This window comes from Sorex fumeus, unplaced genomic scaffold (genome assembly GCF_029834395.1).
Source record: "Sorex fumeus unplaced genomic scaffold, SorFum_2.1 ptg000073l, whole genome shotgun sequence".
Lineage (NCBI taxonomy): Eukaryota > Metazoa > Chordata > Mammalia > Eulipotyphla > Soricidae > Sorex > Sorex fumeus.
Window position 1 is genome coordinate 14,314,331 of NW_026606130.1, and position 25,468 is coordinate 14,339,798.

The following is a 25,468-nucleotide window of genomic DNA, read 5'->3' on the forward strand; positions in this document are numbered from 1 at the left end:
GGTATACATCTACATTTCCCACAAAAAGAGTATCGCTTTGATACTTAAGAGATGTGCAAATTATTGAACCTCACTCTTGACCTGAATCAGAAAGCTTGCAGGTGGGAAACAATATTGTTTAACAAACTCATCAGATGATTTTGATAACTAAAGTTAGTGATGTACTGGCACATGGATAAAAGTTACAAGCAAATGACACCGTAATTGTTTGCTGGAGCACTCTTGCTATTCAAAATCTTAAGTTGAGTTTCTTGGTATGGTGCGGTGGAAGAGAACACAGACTGACCATGAAGCAAATGCATCCCACCATTCTTTTCCTTCTATCTATATATCAACAATTAGACAAAGCCAGGGTACTCCCCTTGTATTTGCTGACCTGGGTTCAATCTCTGGCACCTATAAGCCTACCAGGAGTGATCCCTGAGAGAACAGCTAAAATTAATCTCTGAGAATGGCTTGGTGTGGCACAAAACCCACCATCCCCTGAAAAAGGCCACTTAACTGCATGAAATTATCAGGGATGCATAAGTGGTGGTCAAGAATAAGGGCAGTGTAAACAGTGCTGTAATGAATACAGATGACTGGTTAAAGAAACTTTGGTACATCTACACAATGGAGTACTATGTAGCTGTTAGAAAAAATGAAGTCATGAAATTTATATACAAGCGGTACTACATGGAAAGTATCATGCTAAGCGAAATGAGTCAGAAAGAGAGGAATAGACATGGAAAGATTGCATTCATCTGGGGAACATAAAGTAACAAAATAGGAGACTACCACCCAAGAATAGCTGAGATTAGTACCAGGAGGTTTACTCCATGGCTTGGAGGCCAGCCACATCTGCTAGGGGAAAAGGCAGCTCAGATAGAGAAGGGAGCACCAAATAAAGGTTGTTGGGAGGATCCTTCCAGGATGGGAGAAGCATGCTGAAAGTAGACTATAGACCAAACATGATTTCCATTCAATGCCTCTTTTGCAAACCACAACACCTAAAAGGAGAGAGAGAGAACAAAAGGGAATGTCCTGCCAGAAAGGCAGGGTGGGGTGGGGGGATGGGGGCTGGAAGGGATACTGGGATCAGTGGTGGTAGAAAATGGGCACTGGTGGAGGGATAGGTATTTGATCATTGTATAATTGAAACCCAAGCACAAAAATTTTAAGTCTACAACTGTACCTCATGGTGTTTCACTAATAAATTTTTTTTAAAGGGCAGTGATTATATAATTTACCAGAAGTAAATGAATGTCACTTTCACATTTTTTTTTTCTTTTTTAGACCAACCCAGTGATCAACAACACCCTCTTAGGCCTTATATTCAGGGATTACTCCTGGCCAGGCTTGGGGAAACATTTTGGGTGTCGTGGACCTAATTCAGGTCAGTTGATTTCATGCAAAGCAAGCACGCTAATGACCATATTAATATTTCAGCTAAATGTCACCACTTCTCTTGGGAGACAATTCATGACTGATAAAAATGATTTTCTAGTCCCAGGGAAATTCTTGTTTGTGAAGAAGTTTATGTGTCAACATAATGTGTCAACTTGTAATAAACAGTACAAGTACTAAGATTGCTTGAGATTTTTTTCAGGGCCTCTAAGGGAAGGTACTGTGTCTGGAAAATGAGTTGGGGAATACTTTAGAGGAGATGACATTTAGCAGTGAGTCTCCAAGTACTTGAAGGGAGGGAATACAAAAATATGGCAAGTTAGGATACTGGTACGATAATTTAACATGGGTTATATGAAAGAAGTGGCATGTCCTGATGCCAAAGAGGTAAGTTAGAAAGACATGTGATCATATTTGTTGATTTTCTGCTTACAATTAAGGATAAACTTAAGGCATTGTTGTCCTGAGTCTACTCTGGGAAGAGACTGTAGATGATTTGTAGAAGTAAGTCTGGGCCCTGAGTTCTCCACCTAGATCTGACCCACTAGTGAAGGAGTGGCCCAGCCTAGCACTGTAGGAGCCATCAGTTGGCAAGCATTATGACTTAAGTATAGAAAAATTATAGACCAACTTGCTTACTGTAAGAACTCATTTTTGAAGTTGATAGTTTATTTTACCATCCAAGTCCCAAGGGTAGAAAAACACATTTTAGGTGTAAACCAAAGTGTGCATATAGAGGTATGCTATGGTGTTTGTTGTTGATGTTCTTTTTTTGTTGTTCTAGTCTTGGACCACATCCATCTGTGCCATACCCATCAAGGCATACTCCTGGCTCTGTATCTAGGGATCACTCCTGGAAGTTCTTAGATGAACATATGTGATGCTGGGGTCTAATCCAGGTAGGACTTATGCAAGTCGAGCACCTTACCTGCAGTACTATCTGTCTGGCCACTCTGTTCTTAAAGAAACAGAACCATAAGTAGTTAGTAAGCAAAGATTTTATGCAGTCAATAAGTATGGTTATGGTTTGTTTTTGTCAGTGATACAACATTTTCATCACAATTACAGCAAATATATAACAAATCAAAACATTATGAAATATTCATAGCGCATTCATGCTAAGATAAACATTGCAGAGTGTTGTACATGCATCACTACAGGGCAAATAGGGCACAGGAAATATTTTCACTCATCTCTGTTTAGTGTATTTTTTCAATGAGACTTACATTATGTTTGGGTCAAACAAAAAACCCAAATAGAATTTATAAAAGTTTACAAGCATTAAACATTTTTTAAAATCCCACAAATGAATAAACCAAACTACTATGGTCAATGATATACAAACCAGGATTAAAAATAGTCAATCTGTCAATGTATAGAGTTGGTTACAATGTGACAGATTTTGATGAGTTTTCAAAAGCATCAACCTTTCTAGACAAGGTTCTAGAAATATACTGGGATGATTTCTGGTAAAACCAAATGGAGTGCCATTTCTGTTTAAGTCTACTTTTTAGTGTCAGACTTGAGCATAGACAAAGTAGGGAAAGGCAGAGAAGGGTTGGGGAGGTGAGCAGAGCTCTATGGACAGATTTACATACCTTTCCACGTGCAAGTTCAGACTTAGTAAAATAAAATATATTGAAAATTTAACCTCCAAGGTGGGTGTTTGTACAAAATTCCCCACTTAAACAGCATAGATAAAAATGGTAGTTGAGTACTTCTCAAAATGAACTCCTGTATGTTAGAGGAAAACCCACTGCTAAAGTTAAAGGATATCAATATTTGAATAACTATAAAGATAATATCGAAAACGGGAAAAGATAGGTTTTATAAGTGTTATTGAAACTAGTAGGAGAGAATATGTATGGAAAAGGGAATCTGAATCTGCCATGTCACTATGAAGTGCACTTATTCATGGAGAAATGAAAATAAAATAGTAAAAATTTTAAAAACCAAAATTTATTATATCTAGGACATGAACAGACAGAGAATTGCTCTGAATTCAGAAAATCAGTGAAATAATTAAAATTACAAACCACCTCTATAAAATACTGTTTTTTTGAAAACCACAGTAAGCCCCTGTAGTGTACTTAATTTGTCCTGGGTCAAGAGTACCAGCATGTAGAACTTTTCCTTGCACACAACTGGCGAGTCTTCAATCAATACCTGTAGTACATATAATCCCTTGAACCACGCCAGGAGTGATCCCTGAGCGCAGAACCAGGCGTAAGCCATGAGCACCACTAGCGATGGCTCCAAAACCAACATAAAATAACTAAGTTGAGAACACACAGACCCAGAAAGGAATCATGATTTTACTATGGGGATAGGCAGTGCTCTTTTGTATTTTCTGTTTTATAGTGGCAGACAAATGAAAAAAATCAACAAGTGTGCAAACATCAACGTAAAAAAATGTTTCCCTTCTAACAGCAAAGAAGTAAATGAATCCATGCATTTATAATTGTGCAACTCTGTTTATAATCTTCTTTAATCATCTAAAGATAATTCACTAAGAACACTTTATGCACAATAAATATTGCAAGGGCACAATAAATTTAATAGGCTCTAGATATGCAATATAACACTGAATTCTGTACACAAAATACCTGTCCACATCGTGATAATGAAGACTTGAAAAATTCTTTTTCTACGAACTAATAATGCCCTTTGAAAATCAAAGTTGCCTCACCAATCCTTGGTTACTTCACTGTGACACGCAGTGCCACAAACATGGTGAAAAGTGAGAATCAAACTTAGTTTCAGAGTAGTTTTGTATATTGTTTCTAAACAATCGGGATAAAAGATACAATTTGTATCAACAAAAGGTCATTTCTGGTTTTCTATGGCATTGCTCCTAGCTGCTTTTTTTCATACACATTTTATGAGTGTTACTTGCTATTAGAAAATAATATATACAAGTTCCCTTAAGTATTTTCTGTGTTGTGAATATTTGACAGTATTTTGAGTAAAATATCTTCTAATACATTCACAATGAGGATGTCAGCTCCCAAGAGTAGTCGTGTGCTTTCTTGCGTTATTGTCTGGATATTGTGATACCATTGATTTTGGTAGGAAGATGAGCTTCATAAAAGTTAAATATGGGGGTCTGGAGCAATAGCACAATGGGTAGGGTGTTTGCTTTGCATGTGGCCGACACGGGTTTAATTCCCAGCATCCCATATGATCCCCTGAGCACCGCCAGGACTAATTCCTGAGTGCAGAGCCAGGAGTAACTCCTGTGCATTGCTGGGTGTGACGAAAAAAGCTAAAACAAAAACAAAACAGAAGTTAAATATGGGATGATTCTAGAAGTTAAAGGTGTTGAAATTACAAAGAGGACTTTATGTGAAGTAGCAAGCACTTCATGGGCAAATGTCAGTATATTATATTATAGTCTTAGAAAGCAAGCTATGCAAGCCATTATCTAACTGCCAGAAACAACCCTGACTACAGCCTCACATTCAGCGTTTCACATTAAGAAACATGTATAGGCAGTATCATACCTTCTTATGAAGTAACAAAAGGTCAAAATTAGACCTTCTCAACTTTCATGTAAAAACAACCATAAAAATTAGCAAGTTCCAGCCTCCCAAAATAGTGAACTGGATTCAAAAAGGGAATCTGTTTAAGAATAGCCTTAAAGCACAACAAAAACAAAATGAAATACCACTTTGTGGAGGTATTTAGTTATAAAGTTTCCTACCTGAGCAAGAAACAAATGACACACATATAGTGCTGCTTATCCCAACATTCTGAAAAAATTATGTGAGGGTAAGTTCAGCCTTAGATTTATATAGATTTAAAAGGGCAGCTATTAACAAAAATGTGGCATCTCTTTATGAAAGTTCATTTTTTTCTACCAAGAAAAGTCCCTGGTTTTGTTTCTTAAAGAAATTCCACTTCACCAATTTTTGACCTTAATGCACAAAGGGTGTATAGAAGGGAAAAAATGAATTATGTAACTGTTCGCTGACTTCCATTACATTCCATCCGGTGGTGTAGAATACTGTATAGAAGTCCAAAGAACATCCATTAGTCCCTATATGAGAGCAGTTTCTGTGTTCATTTAGTAACATGTGAATTTAATTCTTTTGGAAAAAAGTAAAGTCTTACAAGCATAAAACTGGTTTTAAAAATCCTTGATTTTGAGGAAACAATGTTGCACTTGTGTAGTAAACACATACTATTCTTGAGACTTGAGATTATCCATCTGCTGAAGAAAGCTGCCATTTGACCCATTATTTTCTGAAAACAAGGGACTTAAAAATTAAGAAATATCAATGTATGCATAAGTAAAAATTACAAAGGAAATAGAGCTGGATTTTTCTGAAATCTAAGAAAGCAGTGTTATAGCAGTAGCATATAATTTCACTTTCAAAAGTAGCTCAAACTATAAATGTGACATAAAATAATGTCAGATTTGTGATCTATGTAACTGTGGACCATGGACTGTGCAGATTCTATATTCTTACTATAATTATTTAAATGATTATTTTGAACTATATGTACATCTCAACATACATAATCACATGCTATTTGCTAACAATGGGTTTGAAATACAGTACTAGAAGCCTTGATGTGACTCTATAATGTAGCTAATATAATATTTAATGGTCATATATCCATGCAACAATGTTTTAAATATTATTATTAAAATATGAAAATATTAATTCAGCCTATCTGATCCTGATACTTTGATTCTAAATTAGGTGTATCATGTATATTTTGTAATATAGAATGTGACCAAGAAAACACTGCTAATGGAAGCTCTTGGGATTTCTTTCATTTAAGCCTCTCTTCCTGGGTTTCATTCTCCATCACCTGCATGCTGAATTCCAAAATGGAATCAGAGTCTGGAAACTTGGTTGTGAGTTCTAACTTTGGCATTTTCTAGCAGTGTGATTTTGGCAAGTCATTTAACCTCACTGAGCTTTATTTTTTTTTTACCTAGAATAAAGACAATAATGGACTGACCCCATAGGGTTAATATACATTTCAGTGCCATAAACATAGTGCAACAACAAATGATTAGTTACGATTATCATAATATTAGCACATTATTGGTATTAATGTTCATATTTGTATAAAGAAGTCCTGTAGTCATGTCAGCGTGCAGACCTAAGCTTAGAAACAATCAAGGCTGCCAGTTGCTGGGCATCAGCTGTGTGGGGATTCTTCTCCATCACTGCACGAACAATGTTTGAGGGGAAAATATTGCAGAGGTTCTTATAGGTCTGATACTGATGCTCAGGAATCATATGTTCCCTGGAATCATTGCATGTTCCAACCCAAGAATTCCTCCAGAGCTGCTCCATCTTCTCAGGAACACTCCTTACCATGAATGGCTCATAGCATGGTTGCATGAGGCTGTTACTTAAAGGATAGGAGTGGCGGCCGTAGGAGTCAGTTGCAAAGGGCAGCGGGTCCCAGCTGGCATGCTGTTCTCTGCATAGAGGATGTCGTCTTTGCCTAATAGGGTTGCTCTCATAGAGGCGTGAGTCAGAAATACTGTCCACCCTAGTCATCACCAGGGCACGTCCTGGCTGGAAAGTCACGTCAGGATTGATATTGGGAGGTATGGGGTAGTCTTCAGGATATCTGGAGCATGTTCCAGTTGCTGACTGCTGGGAATGCAAAACTAAGTGGGAAACTGACTGATTCTGGGGTGCTTGTTTTGAATCTTCTGGGCAATAGCTCTGCACTCGCGTTAAGGCTTCTTGGAAACCATGTGTAAAAGGCTGAAGATGATTTTGAGATGCTGAGCGATGCAGTTTTATATTGCCTTCACGATGGATATCAGAAACAGCCAAGTACAGATTGTTGTAAGAGGAAAAGTTGTCATTCCTGGGATGACTAATACGACTATCAGGACAGATGTTAGAATTTCGGGAATATATCGCTCGGTCTGTTTCATCTATGTAATGCTCTCTATTATGCATGCTGTTGGTATTCAGTTTGGAGAAGTCATCTAACACTGAATAATAGCCTTGATCCCCTAAGGAATCAAACTTTGAATACTGCTCAGCATAACTAATAGAGGTCCCATGGCTATTAGTAACCAGAATGGGGGGATACTGCATGCTATCCATGTGTTCCAAAGAGGCCTTTTGGTGGGAAAAGTGAGAAGATCCTGGTACTGGACTACTGGCCGAACGTGTATTAAGTGCACCCACTGCATGGTTTTTTTTGGGTAATATTGTGGGGACACTTAGGGCAGTCACAAGTGAGGGGACAGAACTGGTCTCAGGTTTATGGGCAGAAGAAAGCCATTCCTTAGGCTCCACAGGCACAGACCAAATACTGGGATCTGATTGGTGTTTGGAGGCAACACATTTGACTTCTGAGGTTATTTCTCCTTTGGCACTATACATCCCTGTGCAATACTTGGCCAGCATGCCTTCACTCACGGTCTTCACTGTGGATAATTTGGCACTGATGCGGAGCTCATCAGCAACCGAACGCTGAGGTTGGTTAGCCCTCTCTGGATGGTAGTATTTGCACTTGTGGCCATAGGTGCATTTTTTGCCTGAAAAATAATGGTTTGGAGTCAGACACGAAGCTACGTTAACAATTTGGTCATTCGTGTTTTACTGTTTAGGTTTAACGCAGAAAATTAATTGTCTATAAAAATGAAAGACAGACAACACCAAGGAGGCATCACATAAGGAGCAAGTAGAAAGCTGAAGAGAAAACTGCAGTATCAACACTAAAAGCTGAGAAGTTGAACAACGTTCATTTTCCTGAAATTTACAACTTTTCATAGGTATAACCTCCTGCAGAAAGTAGATGTAGAACAACAGAGGTTAAACTTTTTTAACCTCAGTAGTAGCTGACCCCTTTTCATCCATGGATATGAATGGATTATGGAATATGGAAGAGCGCTTTGGAAACACCTTGGATTAATTACATGGTTGATTTTGCAGTCAGAAATCTTTACTCACGCTAAGTGAAATGAGTCAGAGAGAGAGAGGGACAAACAGAATGACTCCACTCATTTGTGGAATATAAGGTAGCAGAATGGGAGAACTAACACCCAAGGATAATAGAGATAAGGGCCAGGAGGATGCTCCATGGCTTGGAAGCCAGACTCACATGTGGGGGAAGAGGCAGCTGGGATAGAGAAGGGGCCTCTACGTAAATGATGCTTGGATGGCTCACTCGGGATGGGAGATGTGTGCTGAAATTAGATTATAGACCAAACATGATGGCCACTTACAACCTGTATTGCAAACCATAACACTCAAAAGGAGAGAGAGTAAAAGGGAATGTGCCTATCACAGAGGCGGGGGGTGGGGTAATGGGGTGAGGGAGGTGGGAGGTATACTGGGAACATTGGTGGTGGAGAATGGTCACTGGTGAAGGGAATGGGTACTGGATCATTGTATGACTGAAACATAATCACAAAAGTTTGTAAGTCTGTAACTGTATCTCATGGCGATTCACTAAAAATACAAAAAGATATATTTTGCTGTTGACATTGTCTTCAAGTTCCCCATATTTAGTCTCACAACACAATAATGGATCGCAACTCACAAAGTTGCTAAAGTATAGAGGAGTCATATGGCATCACTGTACCATGCTGCGAGTATAAGATTCTAGACGATTTAGATTTGAGTTTCAATTTCTGTTATGTTACTTATTAGCTATACGGTCTTTTTAAGTTGTTTTACTTCCTGAGCCATATTACATGTTTTAAATCTTGGGTTATAACCACGTCTATATTCTATGATCATTGTGAAGATGAAATAAAGTTAACACACGTTGATTTGTGTGACTTACTTATTTTAATCATAGAGTTGGGATACTCTGATTTTGTTTTGATTTGGGGGCTACTCCTGGCGATGCCCAGGAGTTACTCCTGGTTTTGCACCTCTCTGATTTAAATAAATGTTAAGGTACACAATGTGAGACAATGCATTAACAAAATGATAAAATAACACGATCGTATATAGAAAATTTTTTTTACAAGATTCAATACCCATTTATGATTTAAAAATCAGTAAAATAGGAATAGAAGAAATATTCCTCAATGTAGAAAAGGTAAGTGTAGAAAAGCAAACCCACAGGTGTTGTTTTTTTAAATTTTTATTAGTGACAAACCAAGAGGTACGGTTGTAGACTTACAAATTTTTGTGCTTGGGTTTCAACTATACAATGATTAAGTACCCATCCCTCCACCAGTGCCCATTTTCCACCACCACGGATCCCAGTATCACTCCCACCCCCATTCCCCCATCCCACCCTGCCTCTGTGGCAGGGCATTCCCTTTTGTTCTCTCTTTCCTTTTGGGTGCTGTGGTTTGCAAAAGAAGCATTGAGTGGCAATCATGTTTGGGCAGACCCACAATTAACATCATACTCGAGAGTTAACCAAAAGAACCGAAAGCTTTCCTCTGAGATCAGACACACAAAAAAGATGTCCTCTCTTATCAATACTATTCAATTTAATATTGGAAGTCCTTCTCAGAGCAAATAGACAAGAAAGGAAAATTAAACTTACTCAGATTGGAAAAGATAAAGTGAAATTATCGCTATTTTCCAGTGTCATATATGATATACCTAGAACATCTTAAAGACTTCACTAAAAATTGCTAGCAAAAATCATTAACTTGACAAGTCACAAAATCAATATATAAATATCTGTTGGGTTTCCATATACAAATAACAAACTAGAAGAGATAGAAGCAAGAAAATAATACCACTTACATTTTCATCAGAATGAGTTGAGTATGTGTGAATTAATAATATTTTTAAAAGAAGCTGAAATACATGTACACTGATACCGTATTTCAGACCTATTGAATATAAAAGTAAACACTGTTAATATGGCCATCCTACTCAAACCGTAATATGATTCAACATCATTCCTGTCAAAATCCAAGTGATACTCTTCAATGAAAGAGAAAATGTCACTGAAAGTCAAATGAAGCACAAATATTATTAATATACAAACCTATTCTGAGACAAAAGTAAAATGAGAGCCCTTACCTCATTCCTTTAAACCTTATTCTACAAAACTGTAGTAATTTAAAAGTATGTTACTGGAGGCAAGATAGATATAAATGTCAATGAAAATGAATAGAGAGCCCAGAATTAAATTCTTACATAGAAAATTAATTTATAACAAAGGAGACAAGAGCTAAACATGGACAAAGAATTTTTTAAATAAAAAGTGGTGGGGAAACTAGAGTACATGCAAAAGAGAAAATTAGATCTCCATCTTGCACTATGCAAAAACGTTAATATGAAGTGAATTAAAGCATTGAATGTTCACGGTTCATGGTCCTCCTGTTATTCATCGACTTGCTCAAGCGGGCCCAGTAACATCTCCATCTTGAGAATTGTTGTTACTGTGTTTAGCATGTCAAATATGTCAAAGGTAGCTTGCCAGGCTTTGCCGTGCGGGCGAGATACTCTCGGTAGCTTGCCGGGCTCTCTGAGAGGGGTGGAGGAATCAAACTCGGGTCAGCCATGTTGGCTGCGTACAAGGCAAACGCCCTACCACTGTGCTATCACTCCAGCCCAAAGGATTTAATATTAAATCCAAATATCAAAAAATCTACAAAAAACACCTCTCCATACACCACCCCTCCAGCGTGGTGCCAACTTCCTTCATCAGGTGTGTGGACTGCCCTGGTCGGTGACCGATTGCCCATACATGTGCTCCAACTCCTCCCAGAATCCCGTGTGGACCCCCCTACCACTCCACCAACTACTCATCCAGAACAATTTCTAAACCCCAAACCACAAAAGCACAAGAACTTATTTTCTCTGCACCACACATTTGAGGTACTATTTATCTCAGGTCTCACACATAACTATCAATAAGCTATGGCAATGCATATAGATAGCCTTATTGCAGGGGCCATAACATACAAAAACAGAAGAAAAAAACTCCAAAACACAATGGTCACTATGGTAAAACAACGCAGAAACTCACCAAGCCTAATGATTGAAATTTTAGCCCAGATGAATCGGTGAGAATGAGCTCTATAACCTTTCAGATAAGGAATTTAAAATAGAACTTTTAAGAATGTATAAGGAATTCAAAGAAGCAATGGAACACACTGCTTATAAAATAAAAGATTGTCTGAAAGCAGAAGTGAGGAAAACACAAACAAAAACACTAGCAGAAATGACAGACCTAAAAACCTTGGTTGGTGAAATGAAAAACTTTAGTGGAAGGCCTCAGCAACAGGGTCACAACTGCTGAGGGTAGAATCAGTGAGCTCCAAGATGAGGTGCAGATAAGTTGAGGTAAAGACTCTCCAGACAACAGTAGAAAATGGAAAAGAGCCTCAAAATAAACCAACAGATGTCAAGAGAAAACTGGGATGAAGCCAAGAGGAATAATATAAGATACACTGGAGTCCCAGACACACAGAATGAAAACGTAAACGAAGAAGAAACTGTCAAAGTCGTCATTGCTAAGACATTTCCAGAGCTGAAGACCACTTGTGATCAGATCCAGGAGGCCAGAAGGGTCCAGCTAAAAGGAATTCAAATAAAAATACTCCAAGACACATCCTGATCAGAATGATGAAAACCATAGACAGAGACAAAATTCGGAAAACAGCAAGATCAAAGAAATTCCTTAGAAAGGAACATCCTTAAGATTCTCACCAGACCTATCCCATGAAACCCTAAGGGCCCGAAAAAAGTGGTGGGATATAGTAAACAAACTCATTGGAATAAATGCTTCACCTGGAATACTTTACCCACTAGACTCTCATTCATATTGGAAAGAACTACTCACAGCTTCACAGACAAAACACAACTCAGGAACTTCACAGACTCAAATCCATGGATAAAAGCACAACTAAATGGGCTATTTTAAGACAAGACAAGGACCCCCCCCAATACAGCAAACTTTGGCAGAAAGATTGGACAAAACCCCATAACAAAAATTTCTCTCAATGATGATGGGCTAAATGCACCAATTAAAAGACACAGAGTGGCAGGATGGATCCGAAAACCAAACCCAACATTCGGTTGCCTGCAAGGAACACGTCTGAACAGGTAGAGCAAAACCAGATTGAAAGTGAAATTATGGAAAAAATGCTCCAAGAAAAGAGCTCCCTCAGAAAAGCAGGAGAGGCCATACTAATAACAGATCACATAGACTTCAGACTGAAGAAGTTTAAAAGAGATAGTGAAGTTCATTTCTTAATGATCAAAGGATCTGTACACTAGGAAGAACTTGATCTCCTAAATGTATATGCAATTAATGAGGAAGCAGCAAAATACTTAAAATGACTCCTCATAGACTTAAAGAAAGACATTGACAGCAACACAATAATAGTTAGAGATTTCAACACCACTTTATCACCTCTCAATAGATCAACAAGACTCAAGCTCAGCAAGAATATACTTTATCTGAAGAAAGAAGTGGAAGACAGGAGTCTAGTAGATATATATAGAACATTTGATCCAAAAAACCTGAATGCACATTCTTCTCAAGTGCACATGGTATATTCTCCAAGATAGACCACATGCTGGGCCACAAAACATACCACCATAAAATTAAGAGAACAGAAATTGCATCAACGATTTTTTCAGACCATGATTATTTTCGAAGTAAGTCACACTCAGAAATAGAAATTCAAAACAAATACCTGGAAATTAAACATCTCACTGCTGAAAAATGAGTCTTAGAAAGGAAATCAAAGAGGAAAGAAAAGAATTCTTGGAAACGAATGAGAATAAAGACACGAGTTACAAATATTTATGTGACACAGCAAAAGCAGTGTTAAGATGAAATTTCATAGCTCTACAAGCATTCCTCATGAAGGAAGATCGAACCCACATAAATAATTTAATCTCACAGCTTCTATCTTGGAGAATAACCAATAAAAGAACCCAAACCGGACATGAGGAAAGAAATAATAAAACTTAGAGCAGAAATTAATCACATGGATACCTAAAAAACAATCTGAAATATCAGTGAAACCAAGAGCTGATTCTTTGAGAAAATAAACAAGAAACATAAACCACTAGTAAGATTGACAAAGAATGAGAAAGAGACCCTAATAAACAGAATCAGAAATGAAAATGGAGACATCACAACAGAAACCACAGAAATTCAAAGTATAGTCAGAGATTACTTTGGAAAGCTTTATGCTGGGAAATTAAACAATCTCAAAGACATGAATAAATTCCTGGACTCCTATAATCTCCCAAAGCTGACCCAAGAAGACTTGGAATACCTGAACAAACTTTATCACTATCAAGGCAATCGAAATAGTAATCAAAATTCTTCCGAAAACAAAAACCCTGGCCCAGATGGATTCGCTAGTTAATTATTCCAAACATTCAAAGAGAACCTACTCCAAATCCTGTTCAAGATTTTCCAAAAATTGAAAAAACAGAAACAATTCCATTTTCTCTGAGGAAAACACCACCCTCCTACCAAAAGCAAACAGAGACACCACAAAAAAAGAGAACTACAGACCAATATCCCTGATGAATACAGATGCAAACGTCCTCAATAAAATACTAGCAAATTTAATCCAACGACTCATCAAAAGATCATACACCATGTCCAAGTAGGATTCATCTCAGTTATGCAAGGATAGTTTAACATTTGCCAATTAATAAACATAATACTCCATATCAATAAAAAGAAAGATAAAAACTGTATGAACATATCAATAGATACAGAGAAGGCATTTGAAAAGATCCATTTAGATCCAAAAGATCCATTTTATTTATGATAAAACTCTCAGTAATATGGGAGTCAAAGGAACTTTCCACAATATAGTCAAAGCCATCTACCACAAGCCCACAGCAAGCATTATTCTCAATGGGGGAAAGCTGAGAGTCTTCCTCTAAGACAAGCTTGACCACTCTCACCATTTCTATGCAATATGGTACTGGAAGTACTTTCCATAGCACTTAGGCAAGAAAAAGATATCAAAGGCATCCAGAGAGAAAAGGAAGAAGTCCAACTGTTACTATTCACAAATGACATGATACTATATTTATGGAACTCTAAATGCTCTACAAGAAAGCTCCTAGATATAATGTTTGTATAGTAGAGTGTCAGGTTATAATATTTGTAATATAATCAATATATAGTATATAATAAATATCCAAAAGTCTGTGGGAAGCTGGCCCTTTAAATGACCAAGGGCCTAAGTGCCTGTGCTATGTATGATCATCTTGACCTACGACCCCGCAGCAGGCACAGCCTGTGCTATGTATGGTCGTCTTGACCTACGTGACCCCGCAACAGGCAAAGCCAGTGCTATGTATGGTTATCTTGATGTATGGTTATCCTGAGAGAACATCTGTCATGGTTGTCAGTAATAACAAGAAGTAACTATCTCGTGTCTGCTACGTGATGCATATAAATTTTATAAATCATATGGGCATGGCCCTTTGTGTAACTACCTCGTGTCTGGTACAAGATACGCATAAACTTTATGCATGATATGTGAAAACAAACCTTCCTAACCATATATGGGCACGACCTTTTGTGTAGCTGCCTCACTAATGGATATATACCCTGATTGCCCCCAATAAAATCTGTCCCTTTTTCTCTCTGTTTCTGAACTGCATTCTGTCTCTTGTGTCTTGTGTTCATTTGGTTGGTCCCTCCTTGCACCTACGGATCCTAGGGCCACCTCCGCGGGCTGAAGAGTGGTTTTGTGCCCCCCCCCCCCCGCAAAAGTCCATGGCCTTCTTATACATAAATAATGAAAAAAGAAGAAAGATGTTAAAAAAACAATCCCGTTCACAATAGTGCCTCAGAAAATTAAGTACCTTGGAATCAGCTTAACTAAAGAGGTGAAGGACCTATACAAAGAAAACTACAAAACACTACTCCAGGAAATAAAAGAGGACACTAAAAAATGGAGACACATCCCCTCCTCATGGATTGGGAGGATTAACATAGTCGAAATGGTAATAGTCCCCAAAGTATTATTGAAATTCAATACAGTCCCTATAAGTATACCCATGACATTTTTCAAAGAAATAGAGAAAACACTCCTGAAATTTATATGTAGCAATAACCCCCCCCCTCCCGGATAGCCAAAACAATCCTTGGGAAAACAAAGATGAGTAGCATCACCTTCCCCAATATCTAACTGTACTACAAAGTGGTAGTAATTAAAACAGCATGCTATTGAAACAGAAAAATAACCGCTGATCAATGGAACAGAGTTGAATATTCTGACACAGCCTCTCAAGTATACGATCACTTGATCTTTGATAAAGGAGCAAGAAATGTGAAGTGGAACAAGGAAAGCATCTTCAACAAGTGATTCTGGGAGTACTGGACAGCTACATGCAAAAGAATGAACTCAAACCTCTGTCTAGCGGCAAATACAAAAATTAGATAAAAATGGGTCAAAGACCTATATAACAGACCTGAATTCATAAGGTACATGTAGGAAAATGTAGGCAGAACTCCCCCATGATATTGAAGCTAAAGACATCTTTAAGGAAGAAGCACCACTGACCGAACAAGGGGAAGCAAATATAAACAAAGATAATAATTAAACTAAGAAGCTTCTGCACTTCAAAAGAAACACTGAATAAATTAAAGAATGAGCACACGGAATGCGAAAAAATATTTACCCTATACCCATCAGATAGGGGCCTAGTATCCAGGATATACAAGACATTGGTAGAACTTTACAAGAAAAAACCTCTGACCCCATCAAAAAATGGGGAAAAGAAATGAACAGAAACTTCCACAAAAATGAAATTCAAATGACCAAAAGGCACATAAAAAATGCTCTACATCACTATCATCAGGGAGACGCAAATCAAAACAACAATGAGGTATCAACTTACACCACAGAGACTGGCACACATCAATACAAACAAGAACAACCAGTGTTGCCGTGGATGCTGAAAGAAAGGGACTCTCATTCATTGTTAGTGGGAATGCTGACTAGTCCAGCCTTTTTGGAAAACAATATGGACATTCCTCCAAAAACTAGAAATTGAGCTTCAGTATGACCCAGCAATACCATTCCTAGGAATATATCACAGAGATTTTTAAAAATGCAGTAGAAATGACATCTATTGGAGCACGTTTTACAATAGCCAGAATCTGGGAAAAAAGAAACCCGAGTGTCCGAGAACAGATGACTGGTTAAAGAAACTTTGGTACATCTACAAAACGGAATACTATGCAGCTGTTAGAAGAGATTAGATTGTAAAATTGGCATTTAAGTGGATGGACATAGAGAGTATCATGCTAAGTGAAATTAGTCAGGAAGAGAGGAACAGACATAGAATGACTGCACTAATTTGTGGACTATAAAGTAGCATAATATGAGACTAACATCTAAGGACAGTAGAGATAAGGGTTAGGGGGATCATGCCATGGTTTGGAAGCCATCCTCACGTGCTGGGGGGAAAAGGCAGTTGGGCCAGATAAGGAATCACTAAGTAAATTATGATTGGAATGATCGCCTAGCATGGGAGATGTGAGCTGAAAGTAGACTAAGGACCAAACATGATGACCTCTTAGTATCTGTATTATAAATCATAATGTCCAAAATTAGAGAGAGAGTAAGAAGGATCATACTTGCCACAGAGGCAGGGAGTGGGGCGGGGTTGGCAGATGGAACACTGGGAACTATGGTGGTGGAAATTGTGCACTGGTGGAGGGATAGGTGCTTGAGCATTGACTGAAACATAATCATGCAAGTTTGTAATAGTGTATCACGGTCATCCAAAATAACTTCTTTTAAAAAAATCTATTAAAGCACATGTGGACATAACACTCCACTATATTGACTTCTATGATATATTCAGAGATTCAATTTAAATGGCAAAGGAGACAAAAATAAAAATAAGTGTGATCGCATCTAACTGAAAAGCTTTCACACCTAAACAGGAAATGTTAAAACAAAAATAAGTTCTATTGAATTGGAGAAAGTACTAACAAACCTGATTAAGGAATAGTGTCCAAGATGTGCATAAAAACTCATAAAACTCAACAATAAAATAGCCCCACAAAAGTGGGGAGAAGAACCATACACATATGTATCCAACAGGCCTGTGTAAAAATGATGATCACCACTTATTAAAGTAGTAGAATTCAGAAAAATAGTAAGATACCAATTCATATCTGTGAAAATATCCTATATTAGAAAGGTCAGAAACAAAAAAATTCTGTTGAATATATGGAGATAAAGGAATCTTTGTACAGTTTTGTTGGAAATTTACATTGGTTCAGCCTATATGAATAACAGTGTGGAGATTTCTGAAAAATTAAGAATATAACTGCCATATAAGTCATGATTATCACTCCCAAGTACATACTCAAAGAACAAAACTTGATCACTTGACTTCCCGTTACTCATCAATTTGCTCAAGCGGGCACCAGTAACGTCTCCATTTGTCCCTGTTGCGTGTTAATGTAGCCCAGTGGCGTCTGTTTGTTCTAGGAACATGAAGAGCCTCAAACTGATCGTTCAGGGTCTTGACGTAGAAGTCTGACCATCTTGTAGGTGGGCAGTCAACATGGTCTTTTGACATCCCATGGAATCCAGTTGGTAACGGCTCTAGTCCAGCGGTAGTCTCCAAATCTCATTACGTGTCCAGCCCATCTGATTTTCGACGCCTTGGCAAACGAGACAGCATCCCTGATTCTTGACAGTTGACGGAGGTTGGAACTCTGGATTCTTTCTCTCATCTGAGTGAAACGTGATACGCCAAGCATAGCTCTTTCGATTTCTCTTTGGGAGACATGAATAGCGTTCTCATCCTGTTTTCATAGGGCCCAGGTCTCTGAGGCGTATGTTAATGCAGGAATAACAGTGGAATTGAAGAGATGTGCCCAGAGCTGGAGGTTCTTCCTCCTCTTAGCTATTTCTTCAATGCTCTTGAAGGCGTTCCAAGCCGCTCTCTTCCTCCTGCGCAACTCAGGTGCCAGGTCATTTGTCATGTTGACTTCTCGACCTAGGTACACATAACTGTTGCATTCGGAAATGGTTGTTCCATTGAGAGCGAATGGAACTTCAGGAACGATACTGTTTCTCATAAACATTGTCTATGAGAGTATCCCACCTGCACAACAAAATCTGGCAAGCTCCCTGTAGCATATTTGATATGCCAAAAACAGTAACAATAAGTCTCACAATGGAGACGTTACTGGTGCCCGCTCAAACAAATCAATGAACAACAGGACCATAGTGCTACAGTGCTATTTATTAAAAATTATTTTTATTTAAATAACTGATTTTCAAAGTTATTGACTGTTGAGTTTTAGGTATGTAATATTTCAACAGCAATATCACTACCAGCATGGCTATGACTGAGTTCCGGAGCCTCATGCATGAAGGAACCAGCAGAGAAACTTAGGTGTGCATAACCCGCGTCTGAGATCTCCAAGCTTGCTCGGATCGGGACTGGGTCTCCTCCATGCAGATCCCCCATCTTCCAGTAGCTAGACAGTTACACCCACCAACTGCCTCTGGCGTCGTGTAATCCCAACAATGGCCAAGATCCAGAGACTATAAAACCAAGTTCCTGGAAACATGTGGCCGTACAACCTCTTATTGTCTAGTCCTCGCTCTCAGATAACCCGGCAGGTTACCAACTGTATCCTGCCCACATGGCAGAGTTTGGCAAGCTTCCAGTGGTGTATTCAATATGCCAAAACCCAGTAACAATGATAGGTCTCATTCCCCTGACCCTGAAAGAGCCTCCAATGTGGCACTTGCTAAAATCTCAGGGCTAGGATGAATGGAGAAGTTACTGGTGGGATGACAGTGATACAGTGATCACTATCAGGGTCAATTTTCCTTCACCATTTTTCCCATACTCCCTTCCAATCACAAGTCTCCACATCCCCTCGCCCTATTTCCCATCAATCAAGTGGACTGATGGGAAATTGAGCCTCATTACACATTACACAAAGGCATATTATAAAGTTACAGTGGTTGCAGCTTAAATTTCATGTTTCAGTGTTGTTGAGTCTGTATTTCAGATATACGGCTATACCACTCACCCATATCAACAGTATAACTAACTAAATCTGTGATACTGTTCAATCATTACTTACCATTCTCTTCTCCCCCTGATTTTTTTCCTTCTTTATCCTCTTTAAGTACTGGGGTCAAGGGTGAATGAGGCATTCTCCCCTTTACTATACTACTTTTCCTCATCCAGGATCCTATATAACACAGGTAAGTGAGATCATCCTCTCTCTGTCATTCTTCTTCTGGCTTACTTCACTCAACATGGTACCTTCCAGTTCCAACCATGTTTCAGCAAATCAAATGATTTCATTGTTTCTTGCAGCTGCATCATATTCCATTGTGTTTATATATCACAACTTCATAACCCATTTATCTGTCATTGGACACCTAGGAAGATTTCATATCTTTCATTGTACTGAGTACACCAATAATTAATGGTGCACAAGGGTTCTTTTGAGAGAGTGATTTATATATATATATATATTTATATATATATATAAATATATATATATATTTATATATATATATCTTGGGTTAGAGGAACAAAAGTGGAATTGCTGGTTCATGTGGCAGTTCAATTCTAAGTTTACTGAGAACTCTTTATACTGTTTTCCACAAGGGTTTCACCAGACATTCCCACCAGCATTGGATGAGAGTTCCCTTTTCACCACATACACACCAACATAGATTGTTTCTACAGTTTTGTGATATGCATCATCGCCACTTTTGTGAGATAGTATCTTATTGTCGTCTTGATTGGGATTTGTCTGATGATAATTGATGCTGAGCAGTTTTTCGTGTGCCTACTAGGTGTGACCCCATCTTCCTCTGAAACATGTCAATTCAAACCATCTCCACATATTTTGAGAGGGTTTTTGATTTTTTATTGATTATTTTGAGTACTTTATAAAGTACTCAAAGACTGGATAGCACTGTAGCACTGTCCTCCCGTTGTTCATCAATTTGCTCAAGCGGGCACCAGTAATGTCTCCATTGTGAGACTTGTTACTGTTTTTGGCATATCGAATACACCATAGGTAACCTGTCAGGCTCTGCCATGTTAGCGGGTAGCTTGCCGGATTTCTGAGAGTGGCAGAGGAATCGAACCCCAGTTGGCTACATGCAAGGCAAACGCCCTACCCGCTGTGCTATTGCTAATTGAAAGACTGGATATGAAACATTTATCTGATGTGTTGAAAACAAATAATTCCCCAACTTAATTAGTTGTATTTTAGTGTTAGTCTGTTTTTTTGTCATGTAGAAGCAAAAAGGTTATGTAGTTCCATTTATATTTTTTATGGTATTGCCTTTGCTAGTGGTTTAAGGTCATTGAAGATAACCATGATGTCCAAATCTTGAAGGATCCAGTCTATATCATAGTTTCTGGTCAGATATCAAGGTCTTTGGTCCACTTTGAATGGACTTTTGTGTGAGGTATAAGATATGGATTCCGCTTTAATTTCTTACATGTAGTTATCCAGTTTTCCCAGAACCATGTGTTGAAAAGGCTGTCTTTACTCGTTTTTGTAGTCTCTGCTGCCTTATCAAAAATTAACTGCCTATACATATGAAATTTTGTCATAGAGTATTAATTTTTAGACCCACTGATCAAAGGGTCTGTCTTTATTCAAGTACCATGCAATTTTGATCAATAGTTCCAGATTAGGTAATGAAATCCTTCCCAATTTCTTATTTTTCAGTATGGCTTTGTCTACTCATGTTTTACTCTGATTTCATAGAAAGTTTATTATTGACTTTTCTAGATCCTGGAAAAATGTTATCTGAATTTTAATTGAATCTGTATAATAGCTTATATAGGATAGTTACTTTGATAATATTAATTTTCTTCCAATATTTTATTTCAATCCATGGACATAGGATATTTTCCTTTGGCTAAGTTTTCTATATTTCTTAATTGATTTAAAAATTTTTATGGCATAGATCTCCCATGTATTTTGTTAAGATTCTTTCTACTTTATTCTTAAATACTTGATGTGTTTGGATGCTATTTGAAATGGGTTCAATTCCTTGATTACTTTCTCCTCTGATTCATTCTTTGTATATAAGAACGAAACTGATGGGCCAGAGCAATAGTACAGTGGGTAGGGCTTTTGCCTTGCACATGGATAACCCTGATTCATCCCCAGCATTCCATGTTTCCCCTAGCACCGCCAAGAATGATTCCCGAATGCAGAAGCAGGAGTAACCCGTAATCACTGCTGGGTGTGAGCTAAAACCAAAAAAAAATAAAAATAAAAAAAATAAAGGGATGTGACTGATTTTATGTATTGACTTTGTAGCTGGTCACTTATCTGTCATGGTTTGTTGTTTCTAGGAGGTTTTTTGTTTGGCTTCTTTAGGGTCTTCTATGATATTATCATAATCATGCTATCTGCAAGTAGTTTAAGTACGTTTCCAATTTGAATCCTTTTGATTTGTTTTTATAGCCTCATTGCTGTAGCCAGAACTTGTGAAACTGTTGAATACAAGTGGAGTGAGTAGAGATCCTTGTCCTGTACATAATCTCAGAGGAAATTCTTTCAGTTTTTCACCATTAAGGATGTTACTGGATGTAGACTTGTTATAGATGGCCATTTTCTTGAGGAAGGTTCATTTCACTCCTATTTATCTGAGGGGTATTTTTTAATAATGATGAATGTTAGATATTGTCAGAAGCTCTCTTTAGATATCATATCATACAATCATATGATTTTACCTTCACTTTTATTAATGTGACCTATTGCGGTAATTATTTGCATGCAATGAATCATCCTTGCCTCCCTGTGATGAATCCCACTTGATCAGGGTTTATGAGTTTTATAATATGTTATTGGATTTGTTTATATAAAATTTTCTTAAGCATTTTTGCATTGATATTCATCAGGGATATTGGTCTGAAGTTTTCATTTCTGCAAGTGTCTTTGTCTGCTTTGGGTATTAGTGTAATGTTAGCTTCACAGATGATGTCAGGAAGGATTTCTGTGTCTTCCATATTTTGGAATAGCTTAAGAGTATAGGCAGTATATCTTTTTTTTGCTTTTTTTACAAATTAACATTTACATTGATCAGGGTTTATACTTATCTATAGATATTTGTATTATAATCCCTTCCTTACTAATGCAGACACTAAAAAATATCTGTAATATAATATTTTAACACAAAGCCAATATTCCCTTCTTAGGGCAAAATACACTTTTATACTTCTGTAGGTCTACTCATATTCTCACGGTGATTCAATAAATAAATTTAAAAAAAGAATTTAAGGGGAATGAATCTTTTTTAAGGTTTGATAGAACTCACCAGTGAATCCATCTGGATCGAGATTTTGTTCTTAAGGAAATTCTTAATTATTGTTTCAACTTCCTTACTTGTGATTGGCCCATTTAGGGTTTCTGCTTCCTCTTTCTACAACTGTGGGAGCATACATGACTATAAGGATCTAATTCTCCAACTTAAGAGCATAAGGTTGTTCATAGTAACTTCTCATTACATTTTGAATTTCTAAGGGATATGCAACCTCTCATTATATTTTGAATTTTTGACATATTTTCCCTTTAATCCCTGAACTGATTAATTTGAAAATTTTCTCTTTTTTCCTCACTAGTCTAACTAAAGTTTTATCTTGTCTTTTTTTGGAATAATAAGCTCCTTGTTATTGATTCTACGAATTGCTTTTTTTCCCTTGTATTGAATTTTGCTCTAATTTTTTTATTATTTCCATCCTTCTACATTTTGTATTTTTTGTTTTTCCTTTTCCAGATTTTTGAGATGTGTGTTAGGTCGTTGATTTAGGCTTTTTTTCTCTTTTAATATAGCCCTACATTGCTAAGAATTTCCCCTTAATACACCTTTTGCTGTATACCATAAGTTATTGTAGTTTGTGTTTCCATTTTCATTAGTGTCAAGAAATATTTTTTGTTCTTGATTTCCTCTTTGATGAAATTACTGTTTAGGAGTGTTTCATTTAGCTTCCAAGTGTTAGAAGTTTTTCCATTCTTCTTCTGTGGTTAATTTCTACTTTCATGGCATTGTAGTCTGAGAAAGTAGTTTTTACAATTTTTATATTTGTAAATTTATGTATATTTGAGTTTGCCTTAATATGTGATCTGTCCTGGAGATTGTTCTGTGTGAATAAGAGAAGAATGGTACTGTTGTTTTGAGGAGTCAGAGAGTTCCGCATATTTATAACAATCCCAGTATTTTCAGATGGTCATGTTCTGTTTACGTAGTTGGTCTGTCGAGTGGGGAAAGTGGTGTGTTGAATTCTCCCACTACTATTGTGTTTCCATCAGTGTGTTTTTTTAGGTTTGTGAGCAGAAGATTTATAAACCTTCATTTGGTGCATAAATTTTGATGACAGTTTATCTTGCTATTTGATGACAGTATTTCTTGTTGTCCCCTTGGCCAATAACTAGTGTCCATTATTGTCTCTAATTACTTTATTTATATTGAATGGATTTTGGTCTGATATAATTATGGTTATCCCACCTTTTGTGCCTTATCTTGGTTCTCTTGGCTTATATGATTGTTTTCTGTTATTTGACATTTTATCTGCATTTATCCTGTGAGTTTATGTGTGTTTCTTGCAGGAAGCAGAAAATCGATGATTTTCCTTTCCTGATCCATCCAGCTACTCTGTCTTTTTATAGAGGAATTCTTTCCATTTATATTCAAGAGATTTTTTGACATAAATGGATTGTTGCCATTTGTGTGTGTGAGAGAGATCCAGATGTTTTTAAAGAGTCCATTCTTTTTTTAAATTAAAGGCCTTTTAGTAATTCTTGCAGGATTGCTAATGCATACACTTGGTTTGGGGTAAGAGAGGAATTTGGAAGGGAATTCCTTGCTCTGGAAGATCCAGGCAAAGGTCACAAATGGCATAGGAACTATGGCATGGGATGGGGGCTGGATTCTTATAGGAAAAATTATTTTTTTAGGACATACCATCTCTCCTACAAGATATCCTATACACTTATGATAAAGAACAAATCAGTAACTTGGGAAGTAATTATGATCTAAGGCCTAGGCCCCAGCCCCTTGTTGAACAATATATGCACAGCTACCCATTGTCACATAAAGGCGAGCTTTCACTGACTGTGATCACCAGATCCTCAAAGAACATCTGGCCGCAAGAAACCAGATATTCACAAGCACCACTCTTATCGTTGTGAATAGAACTCTAGATATTTTCAGGAAGACTGAACCTTCATTTTTAGCTCTGGCACAGCACATTGCAATATAAAAAATTAATGAGTTAAATTGCATCAACAGATGGATACAAAAGTTGTGGAGCAGGCGTCCTCTCGGACCCTGGAACAAAAGCAGACCTGAGCCCCTTCCTGCCCGCCCCTCCCCAATGCTGCTCCGCCTGTCTCCTTCCCACCCAGGTCAGTTTATCCACCGCTTCTCGAACCCGGGACTTGGATTTCACCCAGCAAGCCCCGCAGGCGTCCTCCAGACGCTGGGAGATAAAGCAGCTCTGAGCCTCTCTGCCTCTTCCTTTGCGTCGCCCAAGCTGAGCTGGTCTCTTCTCCCCACCCAGTCTTTACACCCCAGACACACAGCAGGTACCCGTGGGGGTGTGGCCACTTTAGAAGTGGGCATGGCTTTAAGAAGTGGGCGTGGCCTGATTTTCAGCAGCCGGCCGCTTATGCAGCCGCAAGTAGTTTACTCGGACCAGGACATCTACTCCCTACACCTACACACCAACCTGAACAAATAACACAAATCCCAGCTGCAGGGAGAGGACGATGAAACGAGCTCAGAAGACTCAGTAAGTGCTAGCCACCTAAAGGATCTCTCTGACAAAGAATTCAGATATGAAGTCATCAAGATGTTCAATCAACACAATGAAACAGTCAGACAGATATCCAGTAAATTGAAAGAGGACATGAAAGAAACAATGGATCGCACAATTGGCAAAATACAGGAAGAAATGAGAGCGGAAATTGGAAAGCTTCGCACAGAAAAGGCACGGATCAGAGATTCCATACATGAAATCAAAAACTCAGTCTGTGCCCCCAAAAACAGAATGACCACAGTTGAGGAAAGAATCCGTGAGCTGAAAGATCAGCTGCACCAACCCAACAGGCAACAACAAACAGTGGCAAAGGACCTCAAAATAGCTCGACAGAGAAT

General features: G+C 37.9%; 1 protein-coding gene across 1 annotated transcript in view; it reads right to left on the bottom strand.

Moving 5' to 3' along the window:
- Nucleotides 1-6,171: 6,171 nt before the first annotated feature.
- The window catches only part of LOC130038140 (probable ribonuclease ZC3H12B), a 94,900-nt gene continuing 75,603 nt past the window's right edge, over nt 6,172-25,468 (bottom strand). Inside the window, exon 5 of the mRNA XM_056130052.1 lies at nt 6,172-7,912. Within this exon, the coding sequence (XP_055986027.1) occupies nt 6,492-7,912 (1,421 nt within the window). The 3' untranslated portion in view covers nt 6,172-6,491. The remainder of the gene's footprint in view (nt 7,913-25,468) is intronic.